Source organism: Neomonachus schauinslandi, chromosome 12 (assembly GCF_002201575.2).
Source record: "Neomonachus schauinslandi chromosome 12, ASM220157v2, whole genome shotgun sequence".
In the NCBI taxonomy this organism is placed as follows: domain Eukaryota; kingdom Metazoa; phylum Chordata; class Mammalia; order Carnivora; family Phocidae; genus Neomonachus; species Neomonachus schauinslandi.
In genome coordinates, this window is record NC_058414.1 from 33,244,898 (window position 1) to 33,259,068 (window position 14,171).

The 14,171-nt window shown below is 40.4% G+C and overlaps 1 protein-coding gene across 1 annotated transcript; it reads left to right on the plus strand.

Annotated features, from left to right (window-relative positions):
- Positions 1–532: 532 nt before the first annotated feature.
- On the plus strand, positions 533–10,471 carry STEAP1 (STEAP family member 1). The gene is made up of 5 exons (XM_044920143.1): positions 533–747; positions 3,830–3,918; positions 6,325–6,837; positions 7,437–7,601; positions 10,122–10,471. Exons 2-5 carry the CDS (start codon positions 3,835–3,837, stop codon positions 10,377–10,379), a joined length of 1,020 nt encoding a protein of 339 aa, XP_044776078.1. The 5' UTR covers positions 533–747; positions 3,830–3,834; the 3' UTR covers positions 10,380–10,471.
- The last annotated feature ends 3,700 nt before the right edge of the window (positions 10,472–14,171 follow it).

Below are 14,171 nucleotides of genomic sequence, written 5' to 3' on the forward strand. Positions count from 1 at the left end.
TCCCAGACTTAAGGATCAGGAAACCTTGAGGGGGAAGGAGGCAAATCAGTTCTAATAAGGCCTACAGGTGATACACGTTAAAGTTTGAGAACCACTGCTCCAAAGAATTGCACGAATGTTCGCTACTCGGGAGATTAACGAAAGTGGGAGGAGCAGGGCTCAGACGGAAGACAGGGCCATTTGAGAGAAAACCGGGAGCGGCCTGGTGGCAATGTGGGGAAACCCTTGGCTCGGCTGCTGGGACCACCGAGGACTGTCCCTCCGAGGCAGGAGCCGTGCGGTCGCCCGGCACCTGCAGGTGGCGCTGGACGGGCCTTTGACAAAGAGGCGGGGTCTGCAGGGGGAGAGCAGGCTCGGCACTCCGGGACTCGGACACCTCGTGGGGCTGGCCGGTCCCCGCAGCAGCTGCGCCCCAACTTACCGTCTGGTCGCGCCGAGGAGTGGGTGAGTCCCTTGAATCGTCCCGGCTCGCTGCTTGCTCCCCGCCTCCGTGTGTCCCCGCGAGGGCGGGCGCGGGCTCGCAGCCTCGCGAGGGGTGTAGCGGCTTGCAAGCCTTCCCACCCCTGGGGCGGCGGCTTTCCGGGCGAGAGCAGTTCAATTCGCCCCTTATGCGCGGCTCCAGGACGCGCTGCCCTCCAGCGCAGCTCTCGGCCGGAGCACACTGCTCCGTTGTGGCTGGTCCAGGGGCTGGGAGCCAGGGACTCACAAGGAAGTCCTTTCGCTGGGGGCTCGAGGGATACGATTAAGGTTTGTCCTTCGGTTGGATTCTGATGGCAAGTTTTCCAGCTTGGCAAAATCGCTGCGAGTTTGCATAGCATTAATGCATGATTGGTTCGTGGTGCTTAAAATCGTGTGACTTGCCTTCAGGTTTCCTAGTAACAGGAAGTTTTCATTTTAAGTTCTGGGATCATTAGTCCTACTCCGTCAGGATCTGGTTTGGGGTTCAAGTTCTATCCAAATAGTCGATCAAGGAAGGCTTCATATAATGCGTGGGTCAAACCCACTGGAAGGGGAGACATAAAATTTACAAACACTTCTAAATTTCTTTCTCTTTATTTTATTTTATTTTTTTTCCTTTAAGATTCTATTTATTTTTTGACAGAGAGAGAGAAAGTGAGAGAGGGAACACAAGCAGGGGGAGTGGGACAGGGAGAAGCAGGCCTCCCGTGGAGCAGGGAGCCCGATGCGGGGCTCGATCCCAGCACCCTAGGATCACGACCCAAGCGGGAGGCAGACGCTTAACGACTGAGCCACCCAGGCGCCCCAAATTTCTTTCTCTTTAAAAAAAATTTCACGGGGCGCCTGGGTGGCTCAGTCGGTTAAGCGGCCGCCTTGGGCTCGGGTCATGGTCCCAGGGTGCTGGGATCGAGCCCCGCATCGTGCTCCCTGCTCAGCGGGGAGCCTGCTTCTCCCTCTCCCTCTGCCTGCCGTTCTGCCTACTTGTGCTCTCTCTCTCTGTATCAAATAAATAAATAAAATCTAAAAAAAAAAAAAAATTTCACAGGACATCCTGACATTTACTTAGATTTATTTAACACAGATATTAAGCAATGCTTAAAAAAACAGCCTAGAGAAGGAAAACATCTTACCTTTAGGTAGTTAAATGTGGGGAAGCAAGTACATACTTGAAAGCATAGAAGGTTTGGAAATGCAGTGCAATCCATATTGTGCTCCAGTCAATGAGTTTCTTCATATTCTAAACTCTTTGACAAAAACATGAGTCAGTTGGGCTGTGTCAATATTTAGCAGGAACATCAGGTCAGCCATCCTGGTACAGCAAAACGGAACAGTCACATCAGAACTATGTTTTGCTTTTGAAAGGGGATGAAAGTTAGAGAACTTTGGGTCAAATCTGGAGTTCCTAACATCTGAACACTGTGTTGTTTCCCTTTTTTTTTTTTCCATGAAAAGATGTTACTGCAGAATTTAAATTATATATTTGGTTAATGTCTGATGGAAACCAACATATTTTATTTGACAGATATTTTATTTTCTTGGCTTCTGGCACAAATTTGACTGTGGACCACAGAGCCAACAGGCTCCCTCACTGCCCTGGGCGTTTCCTTGGCCTTGCTCTCCAGTATGGTCTCCCTACCATGCACATGAATGGGTGGATACTTCTCCAAGGCCACTGTGCCTTTTCACCCAGATTCTGTACAAAGTGGCCCTCCATCAGCAAATACTGCCAACTTGCTTGAGGCCCCAGGACCAGGTCTACAAGAGAGCCCTCACCCTTTCCAGCCACAATCTGCCTATAAAACTGTCTTTCTTTGGAATCCATTGCACTACCACACAGTTGTTGAAATTTCTGCCTTTTCCCCTAGACTTTGAGTTTGTGAGAGCAGAGGCTCCATCTCATTTAACTTAGTATTCCCACTGCCTAATATTGTTGTTCACAATATAGTTAATGAGTTAACATTGAATAAGTGTAGATTTGCATGTTAACATCTTTGCCGTCCTACAACACAGTTAAAACATCTAAACATAGTGAATTATTCCTTGTTTGGTTACAGTAGATAAAACTTCTATTCCTGGGGTGCCCAGGTGGCTCAGTTGGTTAAGCGTCTGCCTTTGGCTCAGGTCATGATCTCGGGGTCCTGGGATTGAGACCCGAGTCAGGCTTCCCACTCGGGGAGCCTGCTTCTCCCTCTCCTGCTGCTGCTTCCCCTGCTTGTGCTCTCTCTCTGTCAAATAAATAAAATCTTAAAAAAAGAAAAAAAACTTTTATTCCTATTCCTAGACACATACTTACCTCCCAGATTACTCTATTTATAATGTTGGTTAAATCACTAAATGATTTGGAATTATACTTATTAAGCATATAGACTGGAGGCCCTCCAGAACAGACACAAAGTCTCATTTCTTTTTCCTCCTCCATTGTCTACCATAGAGTTGAGTTCCATAAATACCTGATGATTGGCATATGTTTTACTCAGAACTCTTTCAAATGCCAGTGATAGACAGCCAAATCAAACTAAAGCAAAAAAGGGAATGTATTGGCTTGTGTAACTGAAAAATTCATGATCTGGTCTCAGGAACTCTAAATACTTAAAATATACCACCAGGACGCTTCTATGTCTTTCCCCATTTCTCGCTTGTACTTTTGTGTGTTGGCTTTCTTCTGTTCTGTTGAAGACCTCTTCCTCCTTAGAGCAAGTAGAAGAAAGCATGGTAGGCTTCTTTCATCCCAACTTAACAAAATGTTAAAAGACATCTCTTTACCTTCCACTCCCATATATAAATATCAGAGAAGGACTCTAATTGGTTCAACTAGGGTTGTATGCCATCCCTAAGCCAGCCAGTGCCATCAAGGGAATAGAGAACTGTGATAAGCCAAGACTGAGTCGTATGGCAAAGGAGGGACCTTTCTCCAAATACAACTTCCTAAAGTATAATCTTACATCAGCTAACTCCTACTGATAACATTGTTACCCAAAAAAATGCATTCCTAATTCAATTTACCTTTGAGCAGAGTTGGCTTTCCTCTAACTGAGCACCTGGAGTTAACTTCTCCTAAAATAAAAGGCAACATCTGACCCTTTGAATTCCATATAGACAGTTTGTCATTCATTGCACCAATAGCTGGACAAAGCAAAGCTGTTATTATTGACACAAGGGCATGGTTTGAGATTCCGACAGATTATGTGAGGTTAAATGGTAAATCAGTCACTATTTTAATTGTACTTTCTAGGCCACTCTAGTCCTTATGTAAGTAGATTTTTCTATTGCCCTATCAAACATTAATGTCTTAAATAGTATAGACGTGAAGAAGACAATGATGTTTATTTCTCATTTCCATGAGAATAGCTGACGCTATTCTATTTTACAGAATTAATGGAGAGCAGACAAGATATTACAAACCAAGAAGAACTTTGGACAGTGAAGCCTAGGGGAAATCCAGAAGAAGATGATTACTTGGTAATATATTAATAATAATTCACTGAAATCAGGGCACCTGGGTGGCTCAGTCGTTAAGCGTCTGCCTTCGGCTCAGGCCACGATCCCAGGGTCCTGGGATCGAGCCCCACATCGGGCTCCCTGCTCCGCGGGAAGCCTGCTTCTCCCTCTCCCGCTCCCCCTGCTTGTGTTCCCTCTCTCGCTGTGTCTCTCTCTGTCAAATAAATAAATAAAAAATCTTTAAAAAAATAAAAAATAATAATTCACTGAAATCTAGACACAGAATTTCAATGCTGTCCTGTATCTCCTAGGGTTCTAACAGTGATTTTCACCCAGTTGGCAGGTATCTTCACTCGGATTCCTGTCACTGATACTGCGATGGGCAAAGGTGCAGGGTGGTATATAAGAGAAATTGTACCTTGACGACTGTCATGGACTTAGCTGAATAACCTCAAATAAGTCACTGAAAATCCTGGGTCTTGGTTTATCTATAAAATTAGAGAGTTGGACCAGATCAGCTCCAAGGCCCTTCCAATTCCTTCTAACTTTCTGTGGGTCTAAGTTTCTTAAGAGAGTCATCAGTGCCCATATAACAGTAGTTTTATAAGCATGCATTTTTTTCATAGGCTTTATGGCAGTTACCAAGAGATCATCAAGTTGATTGATGATTCACCGTTTAAACAAATAAATTCAATTTTGGAATAAGAATCACTTGTCCCACTTTTGTGCCACCTGAAGATTGAATGTTTCTTACTACATTATTTGACTGAAAAAGTGGTGGAAATTTTCGGTTCCAAACTCTTTTTGCCTTTCCAAATGATGTCAACTGCAGTTTTTACAGAAAGTATTTTATCTTAATTATTTTAATAGGAAAGATAGTGTATGCAACAATTTTATATAACGTTACTTTTTAAAATTATTTTTGTTAGTTATTTTAATAGGAATAATAAGCTATTACAGGTGCATATTCTATAAAGTAAGTGTGCATAAAATAAAACCATTTTCATTTTTCAAGTTAACCATCTTCCTTGCTGTTCTATAATTTTTCATCGTTAACCAGAAAATCGATCTCAGTTGATTGTACTTAGATTGTTTGCACATGCAGAGATGACAGAAGCTGTCCTATGTATCATGCTCAACTCTCTTCTAAATGGGGCCACCAGAGAAAGCATTGGATGTAACAGTGATTTATCACTGAAAGTAAAAGTCAAATGGCGAGAGGCTACTTTTATTTTTTTATTTTTATTTTTTTTAAGATTTTATTTATTTATTTGAGACAGAGAGAATGAGAGACAGAGAGCATGAGAGGGAGGAGGGTCAGAGGGAGAAGCAGACTCCCTGCCGAGCAGGGAGCCCGATGCGGGACTCGATCCCGGGACTCCAGGATCATGACCTGAGCCGAAGGCAGTCGCTTAACCAACTGAGCCACCCAGGCGCCCGAGAGGCTACTTTTAAACACCAAAAATTATAGAGAACTATGTGAATTAAGGTTTCTCTGCATAAAATGAGGAAATGAACAAGATAATCACATCACATTAAACATTAAAATGTTACAGTTCTACATAGAGAGCTATAAGAAATGAGGAATAGCCTATTGAGTGAAAAAGTAAATTAATTCATTAAAGCAGCACAATATGAAACATCCTAAGTTCTTATATAGAAGTGTTTTGTTTTGTTTTAATTTTCTGGTATATCAGTCAGTTGGGGAAATGACAAAATAGTCAACATAACCTTTTGTGAATTGTTGACTGCTTAGAAATGCAACTGGATAAAGAAGTATGACTTTCTTAGGAAATAGATCATCTCTATGGGATTTAACTATGTATATAACCTTTGTACCTTCTGATAGAGTATTTGTCAATCATTACTTGCAGAAATGAGATATTTTAGAAATATAAAATCAAAGTACAGCATGATGGAAATTATATATTTTTATAACTGTAATGACTGTATTATTCCTGACCCTTTGTACTTGAATTAATGAAGAATTTGCTCCTCAGTTCTTTGTGGAGAGTTGCCCAATTACCAGTAAGAATATTATAAAACAAATTCAACCATTACAATACAAGTTTTGTTATTTTTGCCCAAGATTACTGGATTTTTTTTACGGTTTTCAATCTTAGTTTCCCACTTACATTATTCCATTTCATGCCTTCGAGGTAGAAACACAACGGTCTCAGCTTTCATGGATAATCTTCTGTCTTTAAAAAAAGCATGTATTCCTTTGTCTTAAAGAAAAACAACAGAAATTAATGGAGAATCCCAGCATAGCTAAATCCATATTCAATCAGTTCTACATCAGTATCCAAAAGCAAGGTTCTGAATGTCCTAAAATTTTTTACTGATAAGCACCATGAGCAAAATAAGTAATGCATTGAAGAGAAATCCCATTGTTTGTTTAAGATGTTGATTTTCTTCCCTTTGTAGGATAAGGACTCGGGAGAGACCAGCATGCTGAAAAGAACTGTGTTTTCACACATGCACCAAACAACCCACTTTGATGGATTTGACTGCCCCTCTGAGCTTCAGCACAAACAAGAACTCTTTCCAATGTGGCGCTGGCCAATTAAAATTGCTGCTGTCATATCATCTCTGACTTTCCTTTACACTCTCCTGAGGGAAATAATCCACCCTTTTGTAACTTCCCACCAACAGTATTTTTATAAAATTCCAATCCTGGTCATCAACAAAGTCTTGCCAATGGTGTCCATCACCCTCTTGGCGCTAGTCTATTTGCCGGGGGTGATCGCAGGCATTGTACAGCTTCATAACGGAACCAAATATAAGAAATTTCCACATTGGTTGGATAGATGGATGTTAACAAGAAAACAATTGGGGCTTCTCAGTTTCTTTTTTGCTGTGCTGCATGCAATTTATAGTCTATCCTATCCAATGAGGCGATCCTACAGATACAAGTTGCTCAACTGGGCATATCAACAGGTAGGGTGACGATGTTGAAAGTACCACTAAACTAAAAAGTCTAAATTGTCTAACAAATTAACGCTTTCTTATTTTAATATCAATACCCCAAACCTCTTTTGAAATGCTGTGTCGGGAATGTAATCTGCATTTTTCAATGTTTTATTATAACGCTTCATTGGAGCTTGGTTATATATAGTTTCACACAGAGGAATTTTTTTTTTATGTTGAAAATAGTAAACTATAACTTTAACAACTTAAATGCGTATTTTGTTCATGGACAGGGCCACACAGCAACCTTCTGCCACCCTCACAAGATTCCTTTTTTAATGCTAATTGTTCTTATTTACCACACAAGCATGCACATTACAATCCTAACTAGCAAGTAACTATTATATGAATTAGCAAAACAGATTTATGTAAATGCTGCATTCAAGGAAAGAGATTGAGGGCTCCTATGTCGTTTCTCATAGAAGAATTGCACAAACAAAGTCACAAATTTGTGGAGGCTCCTAGTTATCAGGCCCTCCATGGTGGACAGAGGGAATGTAGAAGGCGATTCATCTGCCGGAAAAAGATGTTGTTTGCATTCCTTCTTTCCCCTTTTCACCCTCTGGTAGGTCCAACAAAACAAAGAAGATGCCTGGATTGAGCATGATGTTTGGAGAATGGAAATGTATGTGTCTCTGGGAATTGTGGCACTTGGAATACTGGCTCTGTTGGCTGTGACATCCATTCCATCCGTGAGCGATTCTTTGACATGGAGAGAATTTCACTATATTCAGGTAAATTATATATCAAATAACTCTGGTCCCTCAGAGAGGCAAATCTTTTCTGTGCTTAGAATACCACCAACTATATTGACTTTGTCCCATAAAAAATAACAAATGGTTTTCCAGTAGCAAAGATCCCACACTTGTTTCAATCAAAAAGGTGCTCCCCGATAATTTTTCCTTATCACTTCTAAGTAGAAGTATTTTCTAGACACAAATAAAAAGCATTACTCAAAGAAAACTATTTCTAACCTTTGAAACTTGTTAGACAATTTTCTGTCCACCTAATAACTCCACAGGTGATATTTGAGGAATTTAATATTCATGGTTTATTCGTTCTGCCCAAATAAAAATATTCTTTTGCCTGCCCCCTGATTTTACTTACGCCTTTTAAGTTACACAACTTGGTACTACCTTTAAAAATGCATCTCTCATTGAAATTTGGAGTTTTAATTACCAAAGGTATTCTAATATCTAATTTTATTTTTAAGATTTTATTTATGTAAGAGAGAGAGAGATTGAGTGGGGGAGGGTCAGAGGAGAAGCAGGCTCCCCGCTGAGCAGGGAGCCAGATGCGGGACTCAATCCCGGGACTCCAGGATCATGACCTGAGCCGAAGGCAGTCACTTAACCAACTGAGCCACCCAGGCGCCCAACTAATATCCAATTTTAAAGACTGCTTTTTCCAACTTACATTTTATGTAGCTTACTGACTTGAAGTTTGTCAGTATTCTTGGAATTCAAGATTATCTCGGACTTACAGAGGGAGGTTCATCTCCTAGTGGTAGATTACACCATAAGAAGAGCAGTGTGCCAGAACTCACGGGAAATCCGTGTCTGACAGGATGCAAAGGATGAATTTAGTTTAATCGTAAGCACTGCCGAAATTTTTTTAAAGTACATAGTTTAGCTTCTATGGGTGCTCATTTTTGGAAATTCCCACAAAGTCAGACATTTCCCCACTATCCCTTTTACATATACTCCTACAGAAACTTTACCAGAACATCTGATTAGGCAGGAAAACATGTCTCCATCTGAATTATTACAATGGAGCTTAGAAATGGTGCCACATTTTCCAAGCACAATATTTGCTGATTGTGTAGGCTTAGCTTGATAGCCATTAGAGTTCTCTGTTCCTCATTAAATACGTTGTTTTTACATTTGCTCTGCCTGTCACACATATGCTGAGCACCACTTTTTACGTTTAATTAGGAATCCAAGCACTGCATCTTGACTACCCAGCCCATTCTACTGTGTACACAAGACCTAATCCATGATAAGTATACAGTACACATTTGGTAAAATTAATCTTCAATCAATCACATATATTTTTCAATTAATAACCTAGAAACTTTCCATTTACAGTCCAAGAATTAGTTATTCTATGATTTACCTTGGAGATTGATATTTGAAAATATAAACTTAGCTTTTGATTGTATTCATTGGGGCTTAAGAGTGCTTACTGCTGAATAATTGTGAGTTGGATTCATTCTGGCAGGCTAATGACCATTTCCAGTAAAGCGAATAGAAGTCAAAACTTATCTAGAAGAGCTATTGTCAGAATGCCATAAAATTACATAGGTGAACAACTATTTTTAAGCAACTTTTTCTGGATAGTGCCAAGTATCCCAATACAAGTTGAAATTTTTCTTCACATCTTCATATCTCTATGTGTTATGTAAACAGTGGAAATAGTTGTTGGCATTTTTCCACTTTATCAGGATGTTTGATTTTTTTTAATTTTTATTTTATTTTTTTAAGACTTTATTTATTTGACAGAGAGAGACACAGCGAGAGAGGGAACACAAGCAGGGGGAGTGGGAGAGGGAGAAGCAGGCTTCCCGCAGAGCAGGGAGCCGATGTGGGGCTCGATCCCAGGACCCTGGGGTCATGACCTGAGCCGAAGGCAGACGCTTAATGACTGAGCCACCCAGGTGACCCTGAATGTTTGATTTTTAACATGGGCCACACTCATTCACCTTAGTATTCATGTACCAAAATCAGAATCAGTTACTCTGGTTGCTTTCATAATTGATAAAGATCACTGGCATCAAATTGATTTTTGCACTAATCGTCAGTCAACCTATTAATATTTACTAAGCACCTAAAATGCACGAATCATTGTGTTAATTCTGCAGGGAATCTGTGATGAGTCAAAGTCCCCAACTGTAGATGTCTCTTGATAGGCAGAATGAAGGCAAATGCTCAAGAGACAAAGCACCATAAAATAAATGTCATCAGACAGATGAACAAAGTATGGAGAGAAAAGAAAGACGGTGTTATTGATTAGCTGAGGTTGAAAGGAGTTGATTGTGAATTTTCTCAACTTAAATCACCTGTGGACAAAACATTACCCAACGTAAGGGGGTGAGGTGGGGATGTGTGAGGAGAATGGAAAGATGTGAGTGGGCATTGTTGAGAAATATAATAGGGAAACGATTACAGATGGAATTTCCAAGCAACAGAACAGATGAGGTAGGATGGAATAAACTCTTACTGAACCAATCCCACCATTTTTTTTTTCTTTTGCAGAGCAAGCTAGGAATTGTTTCCCTTCTTCTGGGCACAATACATGCATTGATTTTTGCCTGGAATAAATGGGTAGATATAAAACAATTTGTGTGGTACACACCTCCGACTTTTATGATAGCTGTCTTCCTTCCGATTGTTGTCCTGTTCTGCAAAGCCCTACTGTGCCTGCCGTGCTTGAGGAAGAAGATACTGAAGATTAGACATGGTTGGGAAGATGTCACCAAAATTAATAAAACTGACATATCTTCCCAGTTGTAGAATCACTGTTTACACACATTTTTGTTCAATTGATATATTTTACCATAAATGTTTCAGATTTGTATTTGTTTAATAAAGTGACCACTTGAGGGTCTTAATGTATCTCTTTGTTGATGAATCCTGAGTTTGAAGTATGTGTAGTTCTCTGTAGATTTGATTCAAAGCAATAAATAAAGCAATCTTGAGCACATTCTCTATGTTCAGTAGAACTAAGCATAACAAAACAATCACATCTGATTTGTCAGACTGTACAGCATTATAAATAATAAAAGGCCTTGCAGTCCCAGTCCCTACAACTAATTAAAAGATATCGTGAGCCATGAAAAAATATATTATCTGAATCTACCATGCAAGTATATCCAGTATTTATGATTGTTGTTAAAGATGGGTTTCATTTTCCTGTAACTGGGTGTTATTCATGAAACACTAATTGCAAGAAACACACAGGTTGTGTCTACACAAGTAAAGCAACAGAATAACATCAGATATATCTCCAGGCAAAATAAAACTCAAGCTTTCCAGGAGAAAAAGTAAATTCACTTTTCTCTATATGAGTTACATAAACTCAGTTGAACATAATATACACCGGTGAAAGCATACCTTGAACTGGTCCCTCAAAGAGCAAAGTATACATCGGCTGTCAGGACTCGCTAACCCAACAGACTACACTTCAGAGGTTTTTTTATAATGAGAAAAACTAACTACGAACAATATCTTTTATATAGGTAAACCATTTATTATGATTTAGAATAATAGAGCTAGTGCTAATGATACAAATTAGGAAAAACAGTATATTCACTGAGTGTTCTTTTTTTTTTTTTAATTTTTTATTCTGTTAAAAAAGGACAATTCTTTTGGCACCTGGGTGGCTCAGTCAGTTAAGCTTCCAACTCTTGACTTCGGCTCAGGGTCGTGAGATCGTGGAAACTGCTTAAGATTCTCTCCCTCTCTCTGCCACCGCCCCCCCCCCCCCGGTCTTTCAGAAAGAAAGAAAGAGAGAGAGAGAGAGAGAAAGAGAAAGAAAGAAAGAGAGAAAGAAAGAAAGAGGAAAGAAAGAAAGAAAAAAAGAGAAAGAAAGAAAGGAAAAGGGAAAGGACCATTCTGCACTATTACATGGGGACTAAGGAGCCATCTGGAGCATAAATTTGAGTTCTATGCACTATTGAGATTCAGACTTACAGAGAGAGATCTATGCCTGGAGATAGTGAAAAGTTCAGAGTAGTGTAATTGGAAAGAGCAGACAATAGTGCCCTGGAGAAATAATTCACCATTAGAGAAGGAATGTAGGGCTTTAAAATGACAAAGCAGGGGCGCCTGGGTGGCTCAGTTGGTTAAGCGACTGCCTTCAGCTCAGGTCATGATCCTGGAGTCCCTGGATCGAGTCCCGCATCGGGCTCCCTGCTCAGCAGGGAGTCTGCTTCTCCCTCTGACCCTCCCCCCTCTCATGTGCTCTCTCTCATTCTCTCTCTCAAATAAATAAATAAAATCTTTAAAAAAAAAAATAAATAAAATAAAATGACAAAGCAGATTCTTCAAGGGGATATAACAATGGGACCTCTTCACTAAGCGTGTGATGCGTGTCATACCCTTACCAACCAGCCGCGGGATGCCACGGTAAACTACCCGCCCTCTCAACTGCATTGCATGATGTGGCAGCATGTCCAGTACTGAGAGGGAGAAATCAAGTGCTGGCCTTCCTCCCACCAAGACATCCTGGAGGCTGCAGCTTGGGAACAGGGTTCCAACCTGAAGCAGCATTTCCGTGAAGCTGTCAGGGACAACAGCTGAGTTCTGGCTTGGTTATTGGAGTCCTATCTCTGTTCGCCATGGCAACACACAACAACAGGCCTATTCTGAAACACAGAATATACCCTTTAGGGAATTCCTAATGGTAGAAGAAAAGGAGTCTACGAGGACCTTAGAAGTAAGGCATAAAAAGATAGAGATTCAATTGGTACTCATAGGCTTTTGAAAACCAGACCATTCAAACGTGGGTGTCTTTTCTGAATTTTTTACAATGGTTGGATAGTATTATTACTAGAAGAAAACAATAAAAGTTGTCTTAAAAAGAACAAATATTATATTCTGGTGTGAGCTTGGATTTCCTTTTACTCAATGGATGTTTATAGAACACCTCCCCTATATAAGGCCCAGTGTTAGACAGAAGATACATCAAGAGAGAAATAACCAGTCCCACTCACCGTCTCAGAGGAAAGACAAATTTTAGGTCAGCAATGGATTCTAGGCTTACTGGTATCCCTAAGGAGGAAATGACCAGTTCTGCCTAGAAGGACAAAGTCAGAAAGCTGTGAAGTTGATGCAAAAAAAAAAAAAAAAGGAGGAACTATCTGAAATAAAGTATAAGTTAGAGTCCTTCAGATAGAATGGGAAGCAAAAAGAAAGGTATTTCTCAGCTCCTTTGATAAGGTGATTTTTTTAAATGAAACTACTGATAGAATTAACATGATTGTGGAGGACAGTCACACAGGGTCTCTTGCTGGAGCACAAAGAACAGCACCTAGAAAAGCTGCTGGCCAGGAGCCCAAAGCCCTCCTTCCCCAGAGCTTCCTTTTCTACTTAAAATGAAGTCTGTCTAGGGTTTATTTTCTTTAAGTATTTGCTCTATAGGAATCTTACAGTCTTTCATTTAAAAAAAATTGTTAAAATGATGTCTTTTTACTATTTTTTTTTTTAAGATTTTATTTATTTCCTTGACAGAGAGAGAGACAGTGAGAGAGGGAACACAAGCAGGGGGAGTGGAAGAGGGAGAAGCAGGCTTCCCGCGGAGCAGGGAGCCCCGATGCGGGGCTCGATCCCAGGACCCTGGGATCATGACCTGAGCCGAAAGCAGACACTTAACGACGGAGCCACCCAGGCACCCCTCTTTTTACTATTTTAATAATGAGTTCATTTAATGTTTTAAGACAAAATAAAAAAAGAAATGTATGATTCTGATCTGATTTTCAGACCATAGACTACACATCTGAGGAAGCCTGTAAAGAATTATTAAGCAGGCGCCTGGGTGGCTCAGTTGGTTAAGCGACTGCCTTCGGCTCAGGTCATGATCCTGGAGTCCCGGGATCGAGTCCCGCATCAGGCTTCCTGCTCAGCAGGGAGTCTGCTTCTCCCTCTGGCCCTCCCCCCTCTCATGCTCTCTCTATCTCATTCTCTCTCTCAAATAAATAAATAAAATCTTAAAAAAAAAAAGAATTATTAAGCACAGGATCTACAAAATTAAACATATAAATTAATAACAAAAATATGTGATTTTCATTGGTAACATTAACTCTGGAATTTTCTTCCAAGAAAATGAACAAGTTGTAGTAGCTCCCTTTCCTAAAACTGGTCTTCAGAATACAAGCATTAGAAATTTTCCAGCTTGGATTTAATGTTAAGTTTTACTTGGTTAACTAGAAGTCTTCCTTCTTCATGCCAATTTTTCCAAGTGTTTTCAAGAGGCCCTCTGAAGAGGTAATAAATTATGTGATCCATTTGTGGAAAATAATCCTATGCTTGAAGAAATTAATGAATCACTGACTTGTGACCATTACACATGACCCGAGGCTAAAGTTCAGTCCTTTCTTCTCAGCTAATTCTACTTCTTCAGCTGGTCAGGGGGTCCTCACATTTCTTGCTAGTAAGTTGTGAGATTCCCAGAACTATTAATGGATGCCCATTTTAACCGTGCCAAGAACAAGTTGCCAGTTCATGTAGCTGTAAAATTATTGACCTGGAAGAGACCGATGAGATCACCTGAGCTGCTAATCCCTTGCCCGGAGGCATGACCCCCAC